The sequence below is a fragment of the Cyphomyrmex costatus genome, unplaced genomic scaffold, assembly GCF_001594065.2.
Source record: "Cyphomyrmex costatus isolate MS0001 unplaced genomic scaffold, Ccosl1.0 scaffold123, whole genome shotgun sequence".
In the NCBI taxonomy this organism is placed as follows: Eukaryota; Metazoa; Arthropoda; class Insecta; order Hymenoptera; family Formicidae; genus Cyphomyrmex; species Cyphomyrmex costatus.
In genome coordinates, this window is record NW_017275207.1 from 3413132 (window position 1) to 3433463 (window position 20332).

Genomic DNA, 20332 nt, shown 5'->3' on the forward strand with positions numbered 1-20332 from the left:
GCGATATTCACGCACGTCCACATTATTGCGAACGAGAAGCGAAGTCTCAGCCTTTGTTTATCCGACGCTAAATAAAATCTGGCTTTCCTCAATTCCCCTTTTCTCTCCCTCACCTCTCTCTTTTTCTCCCTGCGAGATACAGCGGGTCCATGTCTGGATATGTACATGCTATCTGAAAGGAGGAAGGGCTACTTTTTGCTATACTTTTAGAGCACAGTGCGACCAAAGAGCTGGTACCTTTTTGAGTACCCCTGGAGCAATGATTAGGGCATCGAACGCGTTTCCAACTGCTCTCGATGTGCCTAGATGTGCGATTAGATCTTAGGATGCTGCCCCAAGTACGTGCAGTTTCGCCTACTGGAGAAGGGGAAATGTTGATAGGTGGCCCTTTACTCGGGGGCCGTAAGCAAGTCCTAGGCCAGCTCTCTCTTCGTTTTAGCCTCATTGTAGAATTCCGATGTTACATCAGTGCTGGATGTCACCACCGTAACCGGCCGGAAGTGTCGGGTCAGTACATACACTACCGCTTCGTACGTTGCCATTATGATAGCAGTGTTCGGAATCTGCCGAATTAGCTGAGTGCCAAGGCCTCGATAAAGACCCTTCGTGCCCTCTTCCGTCCATACAGTATTCAAGGTTTGCCAGAATGTACGATATTTGCTGCCTTCTTCCCGCAGCCTGGTTCTCGCGACCTCTAAATACAGGAAAAAGAATAAGATTATATCGCCACTCTTGAACGGGCCTCCCACGTCTATCATAAAATTAGTACTAATAATGGTGAATATTCCTTTACTTATATAAATGTATTGGTATCCATATTTAAATTAACCTCCAACAAATAATTTTCATATAAAAATCTCTTAATTTCTCAGATTGAAATTTTAATCATTATAATATAAATATAATTGAAAAAGATATGTATATATACGAATTCTGTGTATTTTGCGCGAGCAAATTTTTTTCTTATAATTTTATTTAAACAAGAATACTATTTAAATAAGATTAGGAACTAAAGTACAAAAAAAGTATATACACACACACACATACACACATATATCATAAAATTGATTTTCTATTATCGTAACGATCGGAAAATAACTTGATATGTGATGACGCAGTTTTCTTTGAATAAAAATGGTGCGATTTGATGTAATTCGTTTTTCAACGAAAAGACGCATGCGATCCGTGTATGATAATGTTGATTTGCAGTTTCAAAATAAATGCAGTATAATACAGATTCGATATTAGTTATTCAAACAACCAGAACGGCACAAATATTTGTAGATAGATATAACGTGTAATTACGCACAGAGTGTCTGGCACGCGTTACAAATATAGCTAGTGTTATCTTTAGACCAACTCGGAGAATTTTCACAAAGTAATGGTAGAGAAAGAAATGTACTACTTCAAATCAGAACACTATGTGAAAAAGCTATACTTTATAATTCACATGCTCTATTAACACATTATTGATTGCCATCGACCATGACAGTTACCAATGACCAACATTGAGCTTTCCATTTATGCTTCGTTATTCGTTAATAATCGTCACGGCAGTTAAAGAAATATTATAAAATTGTTTTTTTGATAAAATAATTCTCAACTTTATATTTAAAAATATAAACAGAAAGTTAGAGAGGAGAGAGAGAGGAGGGGGAGAGGGAGGGGGGAGAGAGAGAGAGAGAGACTGAGAGAGAGAGCGCACTAAAATGTTTGGTGGTAAATTCATTAAGCATATATCAGTTCAAATCAACGCAATTTTACTAAAAAGAAAACGATATCTAATAATTTTTAAAAATTGTATTCTTGATAGCGTATCTTTTAGACTATATTGTTATATTTAAGTGTAGAAATAATTTTTTAATATTTTTTTAATCTCTATCTTTTTATCTAGTTTTCACCAAATAAACAATAAATGAATAATGATATCTTTAATATAACATGTTCTCTTAATAGTGAATTGTAGTTAATTTTTAATTGAATTCATCAAATATTAGAATCGAATTATATTGTAATTCGAGTACACAGACACACAAAGAGTTAAGTATACAAATTACAGTCACTAAATTTATAAATTGTAGTATCCATTAAAAAAGTTCTACAAATTCGTTTCCTTTAAGAAATGATTAGTTAAATTTAATTGAGCGTCCTGCAAATCCATATGTTTCATAAAATAATATATAATATTCTTACCATGAGGATAAGCAATAGTAGACGCTATCGTTTTTGAAAATGAGCCTGCAGCCATAAATTCGATAAAGTCACGAAACGTTTTCCTATCATCTGTCTGAGAAGCACGCGACCTATGTGTGGCTAGCCACGCCTTCACAGCTTCATATATCACGAAGTGTATCACAGTCTCACTTATGCCTATGTAGGATGCCACGATACCTTTGTAGAATCCCAGGATACCCTGCAAAAAAATAATTAAAAAACATAAATATCATGAATAATAATATCCTGAATCTAATTTATTTTAATGTTGTAAATGCGATATTTTGTTCAAATTTTAAAATTGTGCAATTCCATGATATTAAAAAAAGAAAAAAGAAAAATATATAAAAAATAAAGTTAAGTATATATATTTAACTTTATTTTTTATATATTTATATTTTTTCTTTTTTTAATATCATGGAATTGCACAATTTTAAAATTTGAACAAAATATCGCATTTACAACATTAAAATAAATTAGATTCAGCCATTGTTTTATTATTTACATAATAAAACAAAATATCAAATTATTAAATAAAAACATTTTTTTAATAGCTAATTCACTATATTAACAATTAATAAGATTATGCATATATCAAATGAAAAATATATGACATATAATTATACACGGCCGGAAATTGAAATCCCAACACCAAGGAGTTATGCTAGATGAATTTAGTTGATCGGGAGGCTCCGGACCCCGGTCTCCTGATAGCAATGCCGTCCTGGGACCACTGCTGCCGACAATTGTATACGGTAGAGACGTCTCGATCCATTCTTGCCGTGATATTACGAAATGATAATCCACCCTCCCGAAGGCCTATTATACGGTCTCGTTCAAAATGGGTTAATTATCGATATACAGTTCGTTGTTGCCTTCGAAACATTCTGTATAATTTTATCACACGTTATCACAGCTTTTCACAATGATACTAACGTTGAATAGCTCTACACGTGTCTAATGGAAAATTTTATTCCGCATTCGTCGTAATGCTACATTTGTATCCTACGAATTGTGTGTGTATATGTGTGTGATATCAATATAATAACTCATATCAACACTTTCATTCATCTAGCACAACTCCTTCATGATGTTAGGATTTCAAGTTCCGGCAGTGTATATTCATTATATTATTGTACCATGTACATATTAACATTAATTATTCATATATATCACAAAATTATATACAATATAGAAATTATATCTTTGAATAATGAAATAATAGTAATATAATAAAAACGATATATGCACCTCTTATCAATGGTATATTCAAGTCTCGACATAAGAGTTCCAAAAGAAACACGTGATATCTGCATGCTCAGTTAAAGATAGCATTAAATTGAATGTTCGTATCTATGATAAGAAAGCTACAAACATTTAAAATGTTATGTACTTGCAATTCAGTGATTCAGGGGTGTGTATGGCTGATAACAAATATATATATATATACATATGTATGTATAATATACATACAATATATATTAAATATAACCAAATAAAATGATATTTCGATGATAATAGAGAAACCCAAGGAGAAACCCATCAACCAGATCTACAATATTATCTTATTAATTCAACTTAAAACCCAAATCGTAAAATATGAAAATTATTTATTACTTATCATCGCTTGATTTATTAACTTGCTGGTAAATTTTTGAATGTTTATATTTTATTTATTTAATAACATTTATATTAAAAAAAATAATAATAATATCTATGTATGTATTTCTCTTCGCAATACTATACTTCTTGTAATAATTATTTTAAATAGACACTATTATAAATTAACAATTTTTGTATTTTGTATAAAAGTTACTGTAATATACAAGTAAGTTTTACGTCGACTTCCACCATAATTGACTATTTCCTACATTTTTAATCATATTGTAACTGTATATAGAGTTATTTAAGACTGTTCATTGTATATCTACATCAATTTCCAATTTTATGCACGAATTCATGCAATGATGTACAGGATGACAGGATATACAGATTTATTACATGAGCGTTGCTCAACATAGTGGAATTTTCCAAGATATTTTTACTTGTACATACTATTCGTAGATGTACTATTCATGGTGCCAGTTTTGAAGTTGGCCCGATTCCGATGTGTCGTACGCAATTTCAATACATATGCATATAAATGGTGCAGTCGTTATCTCCAAGTAAACACATTCAATTTGACACATGTCCACAGGACGAAACAAGTGAACAATTTGTCCGTACGTTGAAAGCAAATGCTTGTTGTCAATAAAAATCATTATGTTTTTATGAAAAATAATTCCAACAAACTAATTCGTTATTATTTTATAAGTAGTATGTTAAATATAATAAATTATACTTTCATATAATCTTATCTTTCTTTCTAGGAATTGATTAAATATAATTTTTTTTTATAATAGCCCTCTTAAAAAATTTTCTTCATGGTTAACTTAAAAAATTATTATGTAGTATATCCATTAAATTGATTAAACAGAATTCTAAAGATTACAAACATTCACGAAATTTATAGTATATTCTTATATATTGTTGTCAAATGATAACATTTATTCAAGTAATAATTTCTTAAAATACATTATATACAAATTTTGGACTATAAAATTTCTTCGATATGAAAAAAACTTCGACATCTACATGTAAGATATTAAAAAAATGATTACATCAGTTCTATATCTGACAAAGCTACTTTGCTTCAATATAAATACTGTATCGTTGCGTCAACTGAGAAAATAATCTTGGCTGCAACTAACGTTCGATAAATACTCATCGATGTCATTGCGACAGTGTTGTTTATGATCTATAAGGATCCTTTGGTTGTTTTAGATTTTCCTCAATTCATTCATTATACCGCAATGTAAGTATTTCCTTGAATAGTGTGACATGGTAATTTCGGCAATGATCTGGTAAAATGATCAATAAACTTATAATCTCAGAAACTATCAACAAAAGTTTTTACGAAAGAAAGAAATGAACGAGTAATTATTGATTCCGGAAAAATCCAAGCAATAGTTATAGAATACCAATAAAGAAAGTACAACCAAAAGATTAATATTTATTGATGAATTTATTCTTATGTCTAAAATTTTTAATTGTTAACAGAAGATCGCAAGCAGTATATTTTCATTTTGTAATATGTCGTTTTGACTGTTAATATTTTTTGTATTTATAAATTTTACCTCCATCTCTCACATTTTAGAAACGGGTGTCTGTAAAATCTGTTTTTACCTCCTATATTTTCAAAATAATGAAAAACTGCAAAATACATGTTTGATCATTTCAAGGAATTATTTTTGTAAGGGAATTGGAGTTTCTTGAAATATATATAATCGAACACTTGTTTCGCAATTTTTCATAATTTCAAATTGTTTTCCTAAATACAAGGGATGAGGATAGACTTCATAGATATCCCGTATATGTAGAATTTTTGTCTTATGTATAAAACTAAATATTAATTATATTTAATTTTACAACGGCACACATAAATCGTTCGTGTTCAAGTCATTTCTAACAGTTTTTAATTCTCATATACCTGCGTGATTAACTTTTTGAAATCTTTTTCCATTGTCTACATAGCAGAATAATTTAGTAGAGATCTTAAAAAAAATGTGTGTCCATTTTTACAGAATTTTTCTCAAAATTAAGTCAGACACAAATGACCCAGTTTTGTATGCCGTTCCAAGATGCTGAAAATAAGTGTGCCGTTGCGGGGTTAAGTATATTTTTTAGTTATCTAGTATATTATCTTTAATTATCATCTAGATAAGTATATTATCTTTAATTATCATTTAAATAAGTGTATTAACTTTAATTATCATTTAGATAAATATATTATTTTTAGTTATCATTTAGATAACTACAGCATTTTTTAAACGGCGGTCTAAGTTAAATGGCAATTTTCATAACAAAAATACACTTCAGTGCACAATAGACATAAAAAGTATAGACTGTATTGAAGTTAATTGTTACTATCGGTTTAAAAAGAGTAGTTTCTCTCTCTCTCTCTCTCTCTCTCTCTCTCTCTCTCTCTCTCTCACACGCACGCACGCACGCACGCACGCACGCACGCACGCACGCACACAAAGAGAGAGTAACCCTAAAGGTCTCCCTACACAGTCAATAATACTGAGTCAGTATTACTGATCAGTATTACTGACAGTATACATTAGTTTTTATAATCTTATACGATCAGGTATTATTGATAATATTTCACTTCAGTTTGACGTGATTTGACGTATATTATTATCTATGGCGACATGGATCTTAAGGAAAAAGCATGTATTTAAGTCCAAATCATCGTCAGTATTCTACGTCAATCCATTAATATTAACCACACACAATCAATAATATTGTCAATATTCATTGATACTGACAGTATTACTGACCGTGTACAGAGGCCTTAAGAATCAATGAGAGATGTTGATACGATTCTATATATATTGCATTGTTTTTTTTAACGGAACACAGATGTTAAAATCAGGGAATGCGCAATCTATATTTATAATATTACGTTTATAATGTACCTTATTTTACTTATCGTTAGTAGCGTTAATATAACAGAATTATCCGTTTAAAAGGAAATTAATATAGGAATTATCAGCTGATATGTAAATAACAAAATAAGTAAATCCTATGACGAAACACTTTAGAATGTTCTAGGAAAAATGCATATCTACATATCTTATATTTAACGTTACATAGTTATTTGATTTCCAGCATATAACAGTAAATGTGATTTTCATATTAAAAAAACAAACTCATTATTACGATTTCCACGATAAAATATGGCAATCTAAGAAAAAAAATTAGAAAAAGGTAGGGAATATTAGTAGTGTATAATAATATGCATAATTTATTTAAATAATACAAAAATTATTTCATTTATTTAACTGGCCCTTTATCTCGATATGATTATAGTCTCCTCGGGTTTTTTTTCCACGTACTACATTTATTTTAATTTTAGAAAGCTCTACAGAGAGAATCGACAATTGTCAATTTAAAAATCAAGAAATTTGCAAAATTTTTGATACATCACACGGCATAGCAATTTTATCGAGTTTTTCGAATTGCAAATCGCGATAAAAAATATTTGATGTCTTACCGATTGTCGATATATCCTCCGCGTGCATTCTATCGCTGTGACTTTTTGTGATCGGTGGTCCAGCTGTAGTCTGGTTTTTATGAACCAAATCGGATTTGTCAATGTACACGCGGTGAAACCTGCAAAAGTGAACGACCGTTTATTTTGAATCCGTACGGTGCTCAGTGCTTCACGAATAAATTTTGCAGTATTTTTTCTTATTTTTAACGTATACTGTTAATTTGATTAGAACGGCAATTTATTACAAATATTGTAATAATACTCGATAAATATTTCACAAAAAATAAATCTAGCTGATTGATTAATTTATCTATAGAAAATAAAAGTTCATATACATAAAGTTTTCCCAATTTTGATTTTTGATCAGTATGCTGAAACCACCTTTAATCAAATAATATGTAAACATCATTTTTAATTTTTCTTTCTCTAATAATACTAAAATCTTTATTAAAGAGTCTAAGAATCTTGCATAATATTGATAAAAGAGTAAGCTCTTTTCCTTAATTATCTTTTACACACATAAGATATCATTTATATTCGATATTTGAAAATTATATATTTTTATTTAAAATAATTATATAATATTATATATGCATAGAATTAATTTATTATTTCCATTGACCCAGTTTAGCGAAAGATCGGCAGAGCATCGTACTACTTATGCCACAGCGTGCCGAGGATATGTGGATAATGCACGTGAATTATGTAATCAAGAATACGCGTCGTTTAATGCGCAATTTATAGCACGCGGCGACTTGTGTTTATATCTTGTTTACTTTTAGCGTTACCTGAAGTTCCACTTGACGGCAGAACTTAGGGAGCCGACGAGAGTTTGAAAAATCCAGTCTAAAAGGAGCAAATTTAAAATAACGAAGATTGATCGTGTAAAATCGTGATATTCAATCTTACATTCCTACATTTTTTGTAAATCCAAAGAGGTAGATTTTGCGCAACAGAAAAATTAAAAGCGAAAAAAAATCAAAGGATATTTTCTTTATAGAAATTTGCTTTTTTCGAAAAGGCAGATTGATATTTATCACATTTAGAAATGAATTGCAAACAAATTCTGTTTGCAATGTCATCATATGTATGTATATTAATCTCTGCAATGTATTGTATTAACAACATATTAAATATAAATATATTAAGCGACTTTAACAGATTAAAGAAATACATTAAAAAATATGAAAATTTAAAAACATTTAAGGCTAAAGGCAGTATGAAAATAATAATTACGAAATTACGATGTAATACGCAATGTGATATTAAAAAAAAAAACGAATTATACAGGCTCTCTTTCTCTCAGTTTTATTTTAAAATGATGTATAATATATACGAAATGTTTCTTCATAGAAAGGTAAATAAAATCTGATATTTTTGTGACATAAAAATATGATTCCTTATTTGAAAGATTTTGCAAAGAAACAGTTGGATAAACATTTATGAAAATAAAATTTTAATATATTTTTGAGAGAAAGAAAATATTAAAGAGGAAGTATGAACGGAGGAACACCTGATGAATCCGTAGTTAATGTATCTGTTAAATGTATCTGCAAAAATATCCAAGAAAGTGGGAAGTTTAACTCTTAATAAATCAATAAATTTATTTATTTAAAAATAAATAATAAATTTTAATTTAAAAAATTATTCTTTAGGCTTTACAATTTTTGAGAATTTGTAAAATTTACAGTATTAAACATCTAAGAATAATATAACTTATCTAAAGAAGACTTGCACATAATCTTAAAATATAAGGTTTAAAAATAAAAAGCAATATTATGTGCAAAATACGGCGTATATCTAAAATGGGACTGTTTGTGATCATTAAGAATTTTTTAAAGTGAAATATAGACCGGTTATTCCTCTTTTTCTTACTGTAAACCACATTATCTTTAATTATGACGTGATTTCGGTAGCACCATTGCGGTCGACGCGTATGATTCTTTGATGATAGTTATTGTCGTTTACAGTCGACCGCAAGACGCATAGAAGTCGGGCATTGAATTACATGGTGAGGACGGCTAAAAATAGATGTCGGAGAGGCACTCTCGCCCGCTGACGAAGGAAGCGACGGGACAAAAAGATGGAAAGAGAAAGAAAGAAAAAGAGAAAGATGGAGAAGAGAGAAAGAGAAAAAAAGAAGGTCGTCGAACATATACCTGGTACGACTTCCTACATCCGAAAAACAATTCAAAGTGTATGTAAAAATGAAAAAATGTAGAAAAACTTAATAGATATATTTCATATAAAGTAGTATTTATGGTGGTTTTCATTATTATTGAGTTTGCATCATTCTTTCACTAGCAATTTCCTCAATGAAGTAAAAACAAATATGTTATTTTGAAATTCTAAAGCCCTAAACAGTCATTTTCTGGTCTAACTTAAAAACTCAATAATTAATATGTAAGATGTTGCTTTCAAAATTCGAAATAAAGTTTTAATAAAAATGTTATCTTAATTTTTTTTAAGGTAATTATAATATCGAAAATTAACAAGTATACTTTCTAAAATGTTTGGAGAGGAATTTAATTCTACAGAGTGACAAAGTGTGATATTAATTATTAATTAATAAAATAACTGAGTCAGTGTCGAAAAATAGATTTTACGCTTTAGAATTAGTTTCTACTTCAAAGATTTTACAGAGCATACATTACTTATACAATAATATTCCCAAAACAAAGTATTGCTGAAAAGAACGATTTCAAGTGTCTCAAAAGCATGAAATGCGAAGTTTTTATCGTTTGTTTACGCAAATTTCCGGTTAAGTGATGCACGAATAGCGATGTCATTGTTTATGCGTGTAGATATTCGCAACATTCGATTTGTAATCAACAAAATACATTGATTACAAATCACTGAATGATCAATTTGTCAATGATGATGGAAGTAAGTAAACAGATAGAACATTTTGGCGCCGATAAATGCATGTTGTGCTACAGAAGGTCAGTGTAAACCCGTTTTAGAAACATGTTTTATTTATGCGCCTCAAATTTGCAAAAGCAATACAAAAAATAAAAAAGAAATGTAAGATGCAAATTCTTTGTCTGATTTGCATTCTTTTCGCTAAACACATTATTTAAAATTTATGTCTTTAATTTAATAGAAAACATAATATGTGCAAAATGTCTAAATATAAATGCGAACATGTCCAGTCTATAGAACAAATATCAAAATTCCTATTAACTTAATAATATGTATTTTTCGTATACAACATTTAATTCTATATATATACACATATATATCGGATATATACATATGTTATACTGTGTATAAATAAAGATTTAATATAATAAATAACAGTTGACATCAAATATAAAGAAAAATTAAAAAAAATTAAACAAACTTGAAAAATTAAAACTAAACTAACAAAAATTAAACTAATTAAACTGTAATAGTTTTGTATTTTTTAAATTATTAATAGTAATGTAATATATAACAAACATACAAATATATTTTAAAATTAAATACTTTATGTAACTTTTCATTAAAAAAAAAAAACGTCGCTAATTATATACTTTTTAATAATTCATGTATATATACAGTCTCTCGTAGCCTTTTATCACAACTCGCAAAACATGTCAGTCTATCTGTTTTTATCTCGGTTTTTAAAAACAATTCAGAGCCATTAAAAAAAAACATTAGAGGAGCTGTTATAAAGTATTACAAGAGCCACATGAGGTATTAAAGGTAAACAATGATAAAAGTTATTACAAGATCACTAAAATTAATCAGAAAACATATGTTAAAGTGACTTTATGTAACATCTTATCTAATATATAAATGTGTACATGAGATGATTATTATTCACAGACGAGATAATCCATACTCTCGTACAGATGCAAGATGTGAATAATACAAATGACATTCAACTGTCAATGACAATATATAATTGTGCTAGAAATTAGATTGTATTCTAGAGCAAACGTTATAGTTAATTGTCAATTAACGTTTGATGCAGTGTGAATAGATATCAAAGAATTAAGAACATTATTGTCGAATGATTGCAACAGACGATACTGCCATTACAATTTTAAAATATAGTGAAATTAATTTTTTAATTTTAAATTAGTATAACAAGTGAATCATATATAATGATATAGATGAATGATATGGAAAATATCAATTGCCAAGTTATTTTTAAACATTTTGAATTTTTCTAAAATTTAAGATTTATAGATTTCGTATTATAGGTATTAAAAAATTTTCGCGATTTATCAATAAAAAATTGTTTTTTATTACTTGGTTTAATGAAATTTTAATTTAAAACGTGCTTGAAGCAAAACTTGGATGATTATATAACTTTTGTTTTCATAAAAGTAGTGTTATTTCAAATTACTTAAACATCAATTTTTACTTTCAAAATATTTATATACAAATTTTTATCTGTATATTTATCCCCTATATAAAAATTTAGTCTTAATATAACTTTTTTGGAGTACTCTTGATATATCGAGAATGGAAAATGATATCAACAAGCACGAATTTTTATTACCTAAACTCGAGCCTGAACAAATGGAAGAATTCGCAGTTAAGAAATTCTTGAGCAGTCTGTACATACGCAAAAGAGGCGCAAATGATAAACAATCCCATCGCGAGAAGAAGAGACACACGCGTCAATTGCGTGGCTCCCCTGCGAACAGATCGACAATAAGCGGACCGTATTCTCCAGGTCGAAGTTCAACAATTCGAATGATAAACTCTTTTAATAGCTCTGCGAAATGGTTTTATTGACTATCATTTATCGGGTGTGCAAGTGCATTTCCATTTCATATTTGTAAGATAAATAGAAGAGGGGAAAAAAGTGCATTGACGTATTATGCAATACTTTCATCTTTTTTGTAGAAAGCGACTATTTCGGGCGAGAATTACAAAGTACAATGAAATAACACGTAATGGGATTATTACAAAAACTTAAGCAGGTTTCCTAAAATAAGTTATTGATAAAAAATCAGAAGCTAGAAATTGACCGATCACAGTCAAATATGAAAAGAATAATTGACTATAATTGGTCAATTTCTATTGTATATAGCTTCTTTATTATTTATTATTAATTATTATTATTTATTATTAATTATTATTATTTATTATTAATATATTTTAATCTATATATTTTTTCCCTAATTTATGACTATTTGCTTATTGTAGAAAACCTCTAAATTGGCCAATCACAGTAGAAATCGTAAAGTAGATAATGCAAGCAGATCCAACATGTGATTTCTTTACAGTTTACGTCTTAAGGAAATGTTGGACCCGCCTGTATTATCGATAAAACTTGCGTTTTTAACGTTTTCGTTCCTGTCTAATTTCTTCATAATGGTTTAGCAGAATAAAAATTCCTTTTTCACGATTTAAATATTCTTGTTAATGCATCTGTCCTTGATCTATAATCTATATTGTTCCTTGATCTATATTCAAAGCTGGAAAAAATATGAAAATACAGATTTCTTTATCCATTTTTATCTTCAGCGTTGATCGCCAAGTTTTATCGATAATACAGGCGGGTTCAGCATCACCTTAATACTCAAATTTTTCTATGATGCTAAGTTGATTTACGCATATGATTGCTTTATTGCTCGTTTTTTTTTTAGCAATTTTTTTATTTTCGACTTTTTATCATTATCTTCTTATGTTCAAAAGACAACAATATCATATTAACTATTTAAATATTAAAAGAGCTAATTTAATGTTTTTTACATAGAAAGTTTATCCGAGTTGATCATTATCTATTTCAAGAACATTTGATAAGAATAGACGAAGAAATGAAAATAAAAGAGTGCGTATATAATTGTACCAGCGGGTATATGTACCGAGTGTCCCGTGGGTTATCGACATCAAAGGAGCTGCGCGTCAGAATCGCAATGCGACGACCGCACTTCGATATATCCATTAAAGATATACGCATGAATGACGCGAATACTTTCCCCCCCATCGAGCTTTAATCGTGCGTTTATCACCGCTCCAGTGATTGGATCTGTCGATGGAAACATAAGGAAACAGAGCAACATGTGATATTATTGCATAGATTCGCTCTTTTTAATCTTTTTCTCTTTTTTTTTTATTATCAAGGTCAAGATATTAAGTTTCTCGCAGGATAATATAAGTCATGAATAAAATTAATAAGATAGTATGTAATGTATAAAATCTATTTCAAGCTTAATTTTATCGCAAGACATTATAGATTCAATATTTTAGAAAAATATTGGTTTCTTCAACAATCAATTTTCTCAAAGTTTGCGCAATAAAAACATAAAACCATATTGCAAATTGTTAGTGTAAAAAAAACTATAACATCGTTATTTGTTGTGGATTTATTTTAATTATAATATGTTATCATAATTATATCAAGTCTTACTTAGCAAATATTGGGTCATGATCGCGATAAAGAGATAATTTATTTTTATTGCATGATACAAAAATAACAGTTGATCAATGAAAAATAGCAGCGAGAGATATACAGTGGCGACATATTTATAATTATACGTAATGCAATGTCATTTTAAACGAGGTAATGCGTAATAAATGCAAACAAATGTAAACCTATGATCATTTCATAGGCTAAACTGTGAATTGGTTTAGTAGGTGACACAGAAAAAATTATTATAAATGACATTGTCTTAACGATCATGATGTAACAAGCTGTATAAATTGATGACATCTATCGCTTTATAAATAAATATATACGCTCCGTAATATCGTTGCATAATATTTTCGTGTGCAATATTGGTGTATACTATGAAATTTTATATATTCATTATTATTCAATATATGATGTCATTTATTTTACATCATTTAAAATAAAAAACGTTTTTATCATAACACAATGCAGAAAATGTATAATTAATTAAAATGCTTAAAAAATATAATAGACTAAAATTGAATAGATTAAAAAAGAATAAGGAACATTTAAATCTCAAATATTGTAGTATAGTTTAAAAAATATTATTAGCATAAAACACTTATTTAATTTAATGTAAAAAATATATTTAGAATTTAACTTAACACAATATAAAGTATTTCAAAACTATGAAAATTATAACATCAAACAGTAGATCAATTGCTAAATTAAATCCCGCCTGTGTACCTACTCGATCCAATTTTTAGAATTTAAATTATTATTAAGACTAATTATTTATTTAAAACTCTGAAATTTAGACAAATAATAAAGGATTCTAATATATATCGCGGCATATATCATATATTTCATTTAATATCATAATAGTATAGTTCTTACCAGCGCAGGATGCGGAGAAAACATGGACGATCGGAGTATCGGGAGGTAAAATTGCATTGAACGCAACTTTACTCTTAGAGTATGCACAAAAATATATCGCTCTGGAGGGTGCAACACCAATGAGATTCGGACCAAGGCCTTTGAACAGTCCTCGTGCACCTTCATTCTTGATGATGTACCTTAAGCATTGATAAATGCCCGGTGCGTTTCGGGAAGAGTCCGGAGGTGAAGTCGAGACACCAAAATGTGAGAGAGCTACGAAGTGACTGGAATACCTGAGGGTGATAGAGACCGAGAGCTACGTTTATAAGACGCGTCTTTTTCTGGGTACACGTACCGCTCGATCAAATTCAACTGTTATATGTTCATGTAATTATTATCTAACACGACAGAAAATTACATCTTTATAAAGTTAACATTTCATATTAGAATATTGACGACGAATTTCAAAAGTTGTCTACACGTTTTATTCGCGACTTCACATATTAAAATTTAAAACGATAAAAATAAAGATTGAATATTCTGGTGGTTTTTCGATTTTTAAGTGGAAATTTTCCAAGCGTACATAAATGGGAGATTTTTCGTAAAAATCTGATAGCTTTTTGAGAGACTTAACAATTTACTTTTAATACTTGAATCGGTAAACAAAAAAATGAAAGCGTTTCAATGAAATTTTAATTGTCGGAAGATATTCAAATTCCTATGTAAAAATTTTCAGCATCTATACATTTTTCGTAATTTTTCTGTATGATCTTTAAAGAATTCTAACGATTCTTCTTCGAGTACCATATTTATTTACTATCAAATTGTACCAGCAAGAAAAGTGATGCAACCAAAAAATATAATACAATAAAATTGTACAAGAGAAAGAGCAGAAAATTGCATATTTTAAAATTAATTATTAGATATTAATAATATTGTTCCAATGTTATGTGTTATCTCTAAACATTATCCCTATTTTAATTTTCATTTTTTTTTAAAAAGTATTTAAATTCAATTTGTATCACATATTTTGATCGAAGACCGATATATTTCAAACGCAGTTTATATAATAAGAAATTCGAAAAATTTCAAGTATCATTTTTTTACGAAGATCAGATAAGAGATAATATCAACTAAGAGAAGAATTCTTATTCTTCAAGAAAATAAATCGCACACAAATTATCCATGAATAATTTCTAAAGAACAGCCTGTCATAAAAAAACTTATAAAATTGGATAAATTATAACAATGAACAATTGCAAAATAATTATACTAAATCAGTATTAAAATTTAATCAATTTAATTTTTTCTTTGATTATTTACCTGGGATACCCAGTGCAGAGCCTTCTACGTTGTTCGGGTGTCGGTGAACCTTTGCATGTTGGATGGCCAGATGTAAATTCTTTGCTTATTGGAGGTGGATGAAAGCCGGAAGACGATGACTGCAATCGGGTTTTTACTACTTCAAGCGGACAAGTTACTATCGCTCCTGCAGTACCAGCCACTCTATGCAAAATAAAAAAAAGAATGAATGAGCTGTATCTGATCAGTATTGTTATTTATTTGTAATCATAATTGTTGATTTCTTATACAAAGATGTTTTGTTACGATAACCATATATAATGATGTATAATATATGTATGATGTAAAATATATAATAATGTATAACATATAATTTTATGTATTTATATGTATACTCAATCAACAATAAATAATATACAATGCATACATTCGTAAATATGTATAATACATTTATACATATATTTTATTAAAGTTTGTATAGAATTGATAGAAATCGTTATTTTCTCTAAAGAAATATAAAGAAAGTTCATTATAAAATTATAACAAAGTTTAAATTATAATTATAATTGGAACTTCGTTATCAGTACCGTGATTGGAAAATTGATTATGATAGGCAGCCGTAATTTGCGTATAATGAACTTAATTTATAATGTTTACAAATAGAGCAAAGGATCACTGTGAGAGAACAAAATGTCTGCTACTAATCTGATCTTAATTTTATCTTATCTAAATAAAAATTACGAGATAAAAATTATAAATAATCGTTACGGTAAAAACATGAGAAATATCGCATAATTCGTACGAAGCAGAAATATTAATATTTACTTATTTAGTGCAAACTCTTACACAGAACTTTAAACAATCTAACAAATCTTTCCAATTATACTTATTATAATACTTCATGTTTTGTCACGCCGTGAAGTAATTAGTAGTACTCGAAAACTTGTATTCGATGCAACGAAAACTTATATTATCAACACTATATTTATACTTTTCGAGGTTCGTACAGGCAATTTTAACGTTTCTAATATTCAAATGATAAATATTCAAGTAAACCAAATAATGACCAAGAATTGAATTATTGATTTCTTAGGTTTTCTATTTATAACTACAATTACAAAATATTAAACAATAAAGATTTTATTAAACTTTCAAAATGGAGAAAATAATAAAATCTTATTTTTTCATATATTTCTGTAACATTCCGATTTAAATTAAATCAATTTTGATAAAACTTTAATTTTAAATATTTAAAATAAATTTTCATATTAAAATATTTAAAAGAAAAAAATTAAAAATTGTAAAACGATAAGTATGTAATTTTCATTGGATATTAAAACAAAAGACACGTCAAATATATTATATATGTATGTAAGATTAAAAGAGTCATATACATATCGTAAATTTAAAGTCTTCTTAATAAATTATGTGTGAACATGTAACTTTCATTTCAGAGAGAAAAACATCTTTGAACTTTGAGGTTCAATAGTGCCTCTGTAATTAGCCTAATTCGCCCACCTTCAAAGTCGCTATTGTACAGAACCTTTTATCAAGTCCAAATGAATGTGCTCAGTAAATTAGCGTTCGATTCACATACCGTGCGTAATAAATCGCATAGCTTTCCGTGCTGAAAAGCAAGTGCGCACTTGTAGTTTCATTGATCGGAAAATTTGCATGCTAACTCTGCTAATCTAAGAATAACAATTTTCATGCAGATAGTAATACGCAGTAATATTTCTTTGCAAAACTTTTATCATATTTGAGTGCGAAGAATGTTTCAATCTCTTTCAAATAGGATAATACAAAAAAGAAGTTTTATGGACTTAAAATTAGTCCACAATTCTAATTATTATTATTATTATTAATATGTGTGTGTGTTTCACGAAGTTTCAGAATCGAATTTCCAACGTGCAGTACTTCAAGTAAATAAGTCGTTTAGTTATTTTCTATTGTCAAGCGAGAAATTTAGTCTCTGTAATATATACAAATTTACTTATTTGACCTTTCAATTGATCTACTTCTGAATAAAATAAAATAAAAGAGGAAACGCAAGATTCGATATCACAATCGATATACCGGTTTTAAAAATATACATTGGTCGCTTTAACAATAATATTTATAGGGAATTATTAATAATAAACGTCAGAGATTAAACCTTAATTTTTTATTTGATAAAAATTTATGAACTAGTTTTGCAAAAAAAATTATAGGAGGCTTTAATTCAAATTAAATACAACATAGAATAAACGTTGAAACTCTGTTCTTTATTGATTACATGGTTAACTCTAATTAGGTCTCTGATTTAAATCAAAAGGTCGATAAATACCAAGACATTCAGCGGTGAAAGTCAAAAGTTAAATGATTTATGATTGAATCTTTATCACACAAATTACAGATCTTGATTCTGTAATTTAAGGAATTTACGATATTTCAAAATATATATTAATTGGATAAAATTGCATCAATAAACGCAACCACAATAAAAATACCTATACTTTTAAATTGTAAGATATCATTTACAGGTTGTATATTATTTTCTCGATCACCGATATCGTATCTATATTCTACACGACCCTACCTCTCTTTCTCTCTTACCAATAAAATGTAATCCATCTTTTCCTTCTGGCGCCAAATTACATGTCTGAAGCAACTTTGACCTATATATCAACGCACACGTTTCAAGAAACGATTACTCCGTTATTCATTATTCTTCGATATTCCTCGATCGAAGATTCGATCGTGAATTGTTGACTGTTTAGGCTACTCCATATATGTACGATCGAAAGCTTACGGAAATATATGCACGAGTGGCTACGTGCGCATGCACATGTGTACGCGCAGACAGGTAGCAAATGCAAGTAGGTGTACGTGGCGCCGAACAGGCACATTATATTAACTGCGTCGTCGGATTCCTTTCCGAGCGAGCTGACACGCTATCTTACAACATAACAGTCTTGTAGTTCGGCATTGGTAAGGCCAGTTGTGAATCTAGTCGATCAACCTGGCATCGTTTGTGAAACGTATCAGCCGTAAACAATAATACGGATGAAGATAATACTATATTGTGCTGTGCCGCAAAGATAATATCAAGGATAATATAAATTGTGTCAATTAAAATATAGATATGAATACATATAATCAATATCGGTTTAATTACAATTTTCTTTAATTTAGTTTTCATTGTTATTATTATGGATATATTTCGTTTATATAACATTATTATTTTGTTTATCTTATGGTAAATTCGAGTACACATTTATATGTATATAAAAAGGTTATTTTATGTAAAATTATATTTAACTGAGTTGCAGTGGTATAACATAATCAATTTTGATAATGAAGAAAAAATAATGTATGTATATTCTGTTAAATAACGTGATTGTTATTATTAAGTATTAACTATATTTAAAATATTAATATTCTTTATATTTAATTTTACTAATATTTCAGATATAGCAGCTTTTATTATGCATCTACATAGAAGTCATAAAATTCGCTAATCGTTATTGATGCAACATAGATAAGATTAACTAGAATGAATTAATTAAAAAAAAAAATAATAAGGCTAATTGCGCAATTATAAGTAAAATTAATAAAAATTCTTTATATATAGATATATATATATATATATATATTCAAATCAATAGTCGACAAATAAATAAATATTGTCGACACAACTCTCAAATAATAAAAAAATATAAAAATAAAATAATGAATAATATTCACATGATGAATTAAATTTTCTCCGTGTGGAAATTTTTCGAAATTTCTTCATAATTTGATTCATTATAATTTTTCAAATTCAATCAATTTAATATTATTTTGTATTATTCGATATTATTATTGTCATATTGATTTAAAATCTCTGTAACGTATTGACTATATTATACACTAAACAGAGAGCGAGAAAAAGTAGATTCTGCTGATTGGGGTTAAACAATATCAGAAGAAGAAAAACCGGTATTATCTACATAGCCTACAAACTAGAAAGGCCGACAGTCGCTGAACTGTAATCAGTTATAATATTTAAGGTTATCAGAAATGTGTGCAACCTAAGGCTTCTTTTACGAATGCATTCTTTGTTTACCGCGTACATCGTGATTATCACAAAAAGCAGAGATGATAAATTTACTACATCGTCGATAAAAATTTGATACACAGAGATTACGTGCTAATCTGCACTTATACTAGCATGTACTATAAATGTCAAGAATGAAAGAAATTTTCGCTGGAAAAGTTGCTTTTCTCGATAAAGGTTATGTTAAGTCGTTAATTTCGTAGCCTTCTTTTAAATTAGAAATAATTGTCCGATAATTTTGTCGCAGTTACAATCACGTGCGCATCGCATCGCCGCGCCGTGTCGCATGTCGGTTCATTTCAATCGTCTTCGCCAAGAATAGCGATTATGATGAATACAGACAACGTCCAAGACTGCTGCATTTGTCTTTTTGTAATGGCTATCAGTATTTTTATTTATAACTGCGACAGAATCAGAAAAATTCTGA

At 28.7% G+C, this 20332-nt stretch overlaps 1 protein-coding gene across 2 annotated transcripts in view; it reads right to left on the reverse strand.

Annotated features, from left to right (window-relative positions):
* The window catches only part of Rim2 (replication in mitochondria 2), a 22159-nt gene continuing 1827 nt past the window's right edge, over window positions 1-20332 (reverse strand). Inside the window, exons 2-7 of one of the 2 annotated variants that reach the window (XR_001940985.1) lie at window positions 15849-16031; window positions 14544-14818; window positions 7313-7431; window positions 2194-2413; window positions 238-694; window positions 1-172 (exon numbers count right to left, since the gene is read on the reverse strand). Coding sequence is in view for 1 of the 2 variants with exons in the window: in XM_018550571.1 (XP_018406073.1) it covers window positions 414-694; window positions 2194-2413; window positions 7313-7431; window positions 14544-14818; window positions 15849-16031 (1078 nt within the window). In the remaining variant the exon portion in view is untranslated. Of the gene's footprint in view, window positions 695-2193; window positions 2414-7312; window positions 7432-14543; window positions 14819-15848; window positions 16032-20332 lie in introns of both variants that reach the window. The other variant, XM_018550571.1, reaches the window with a different exon arrangement.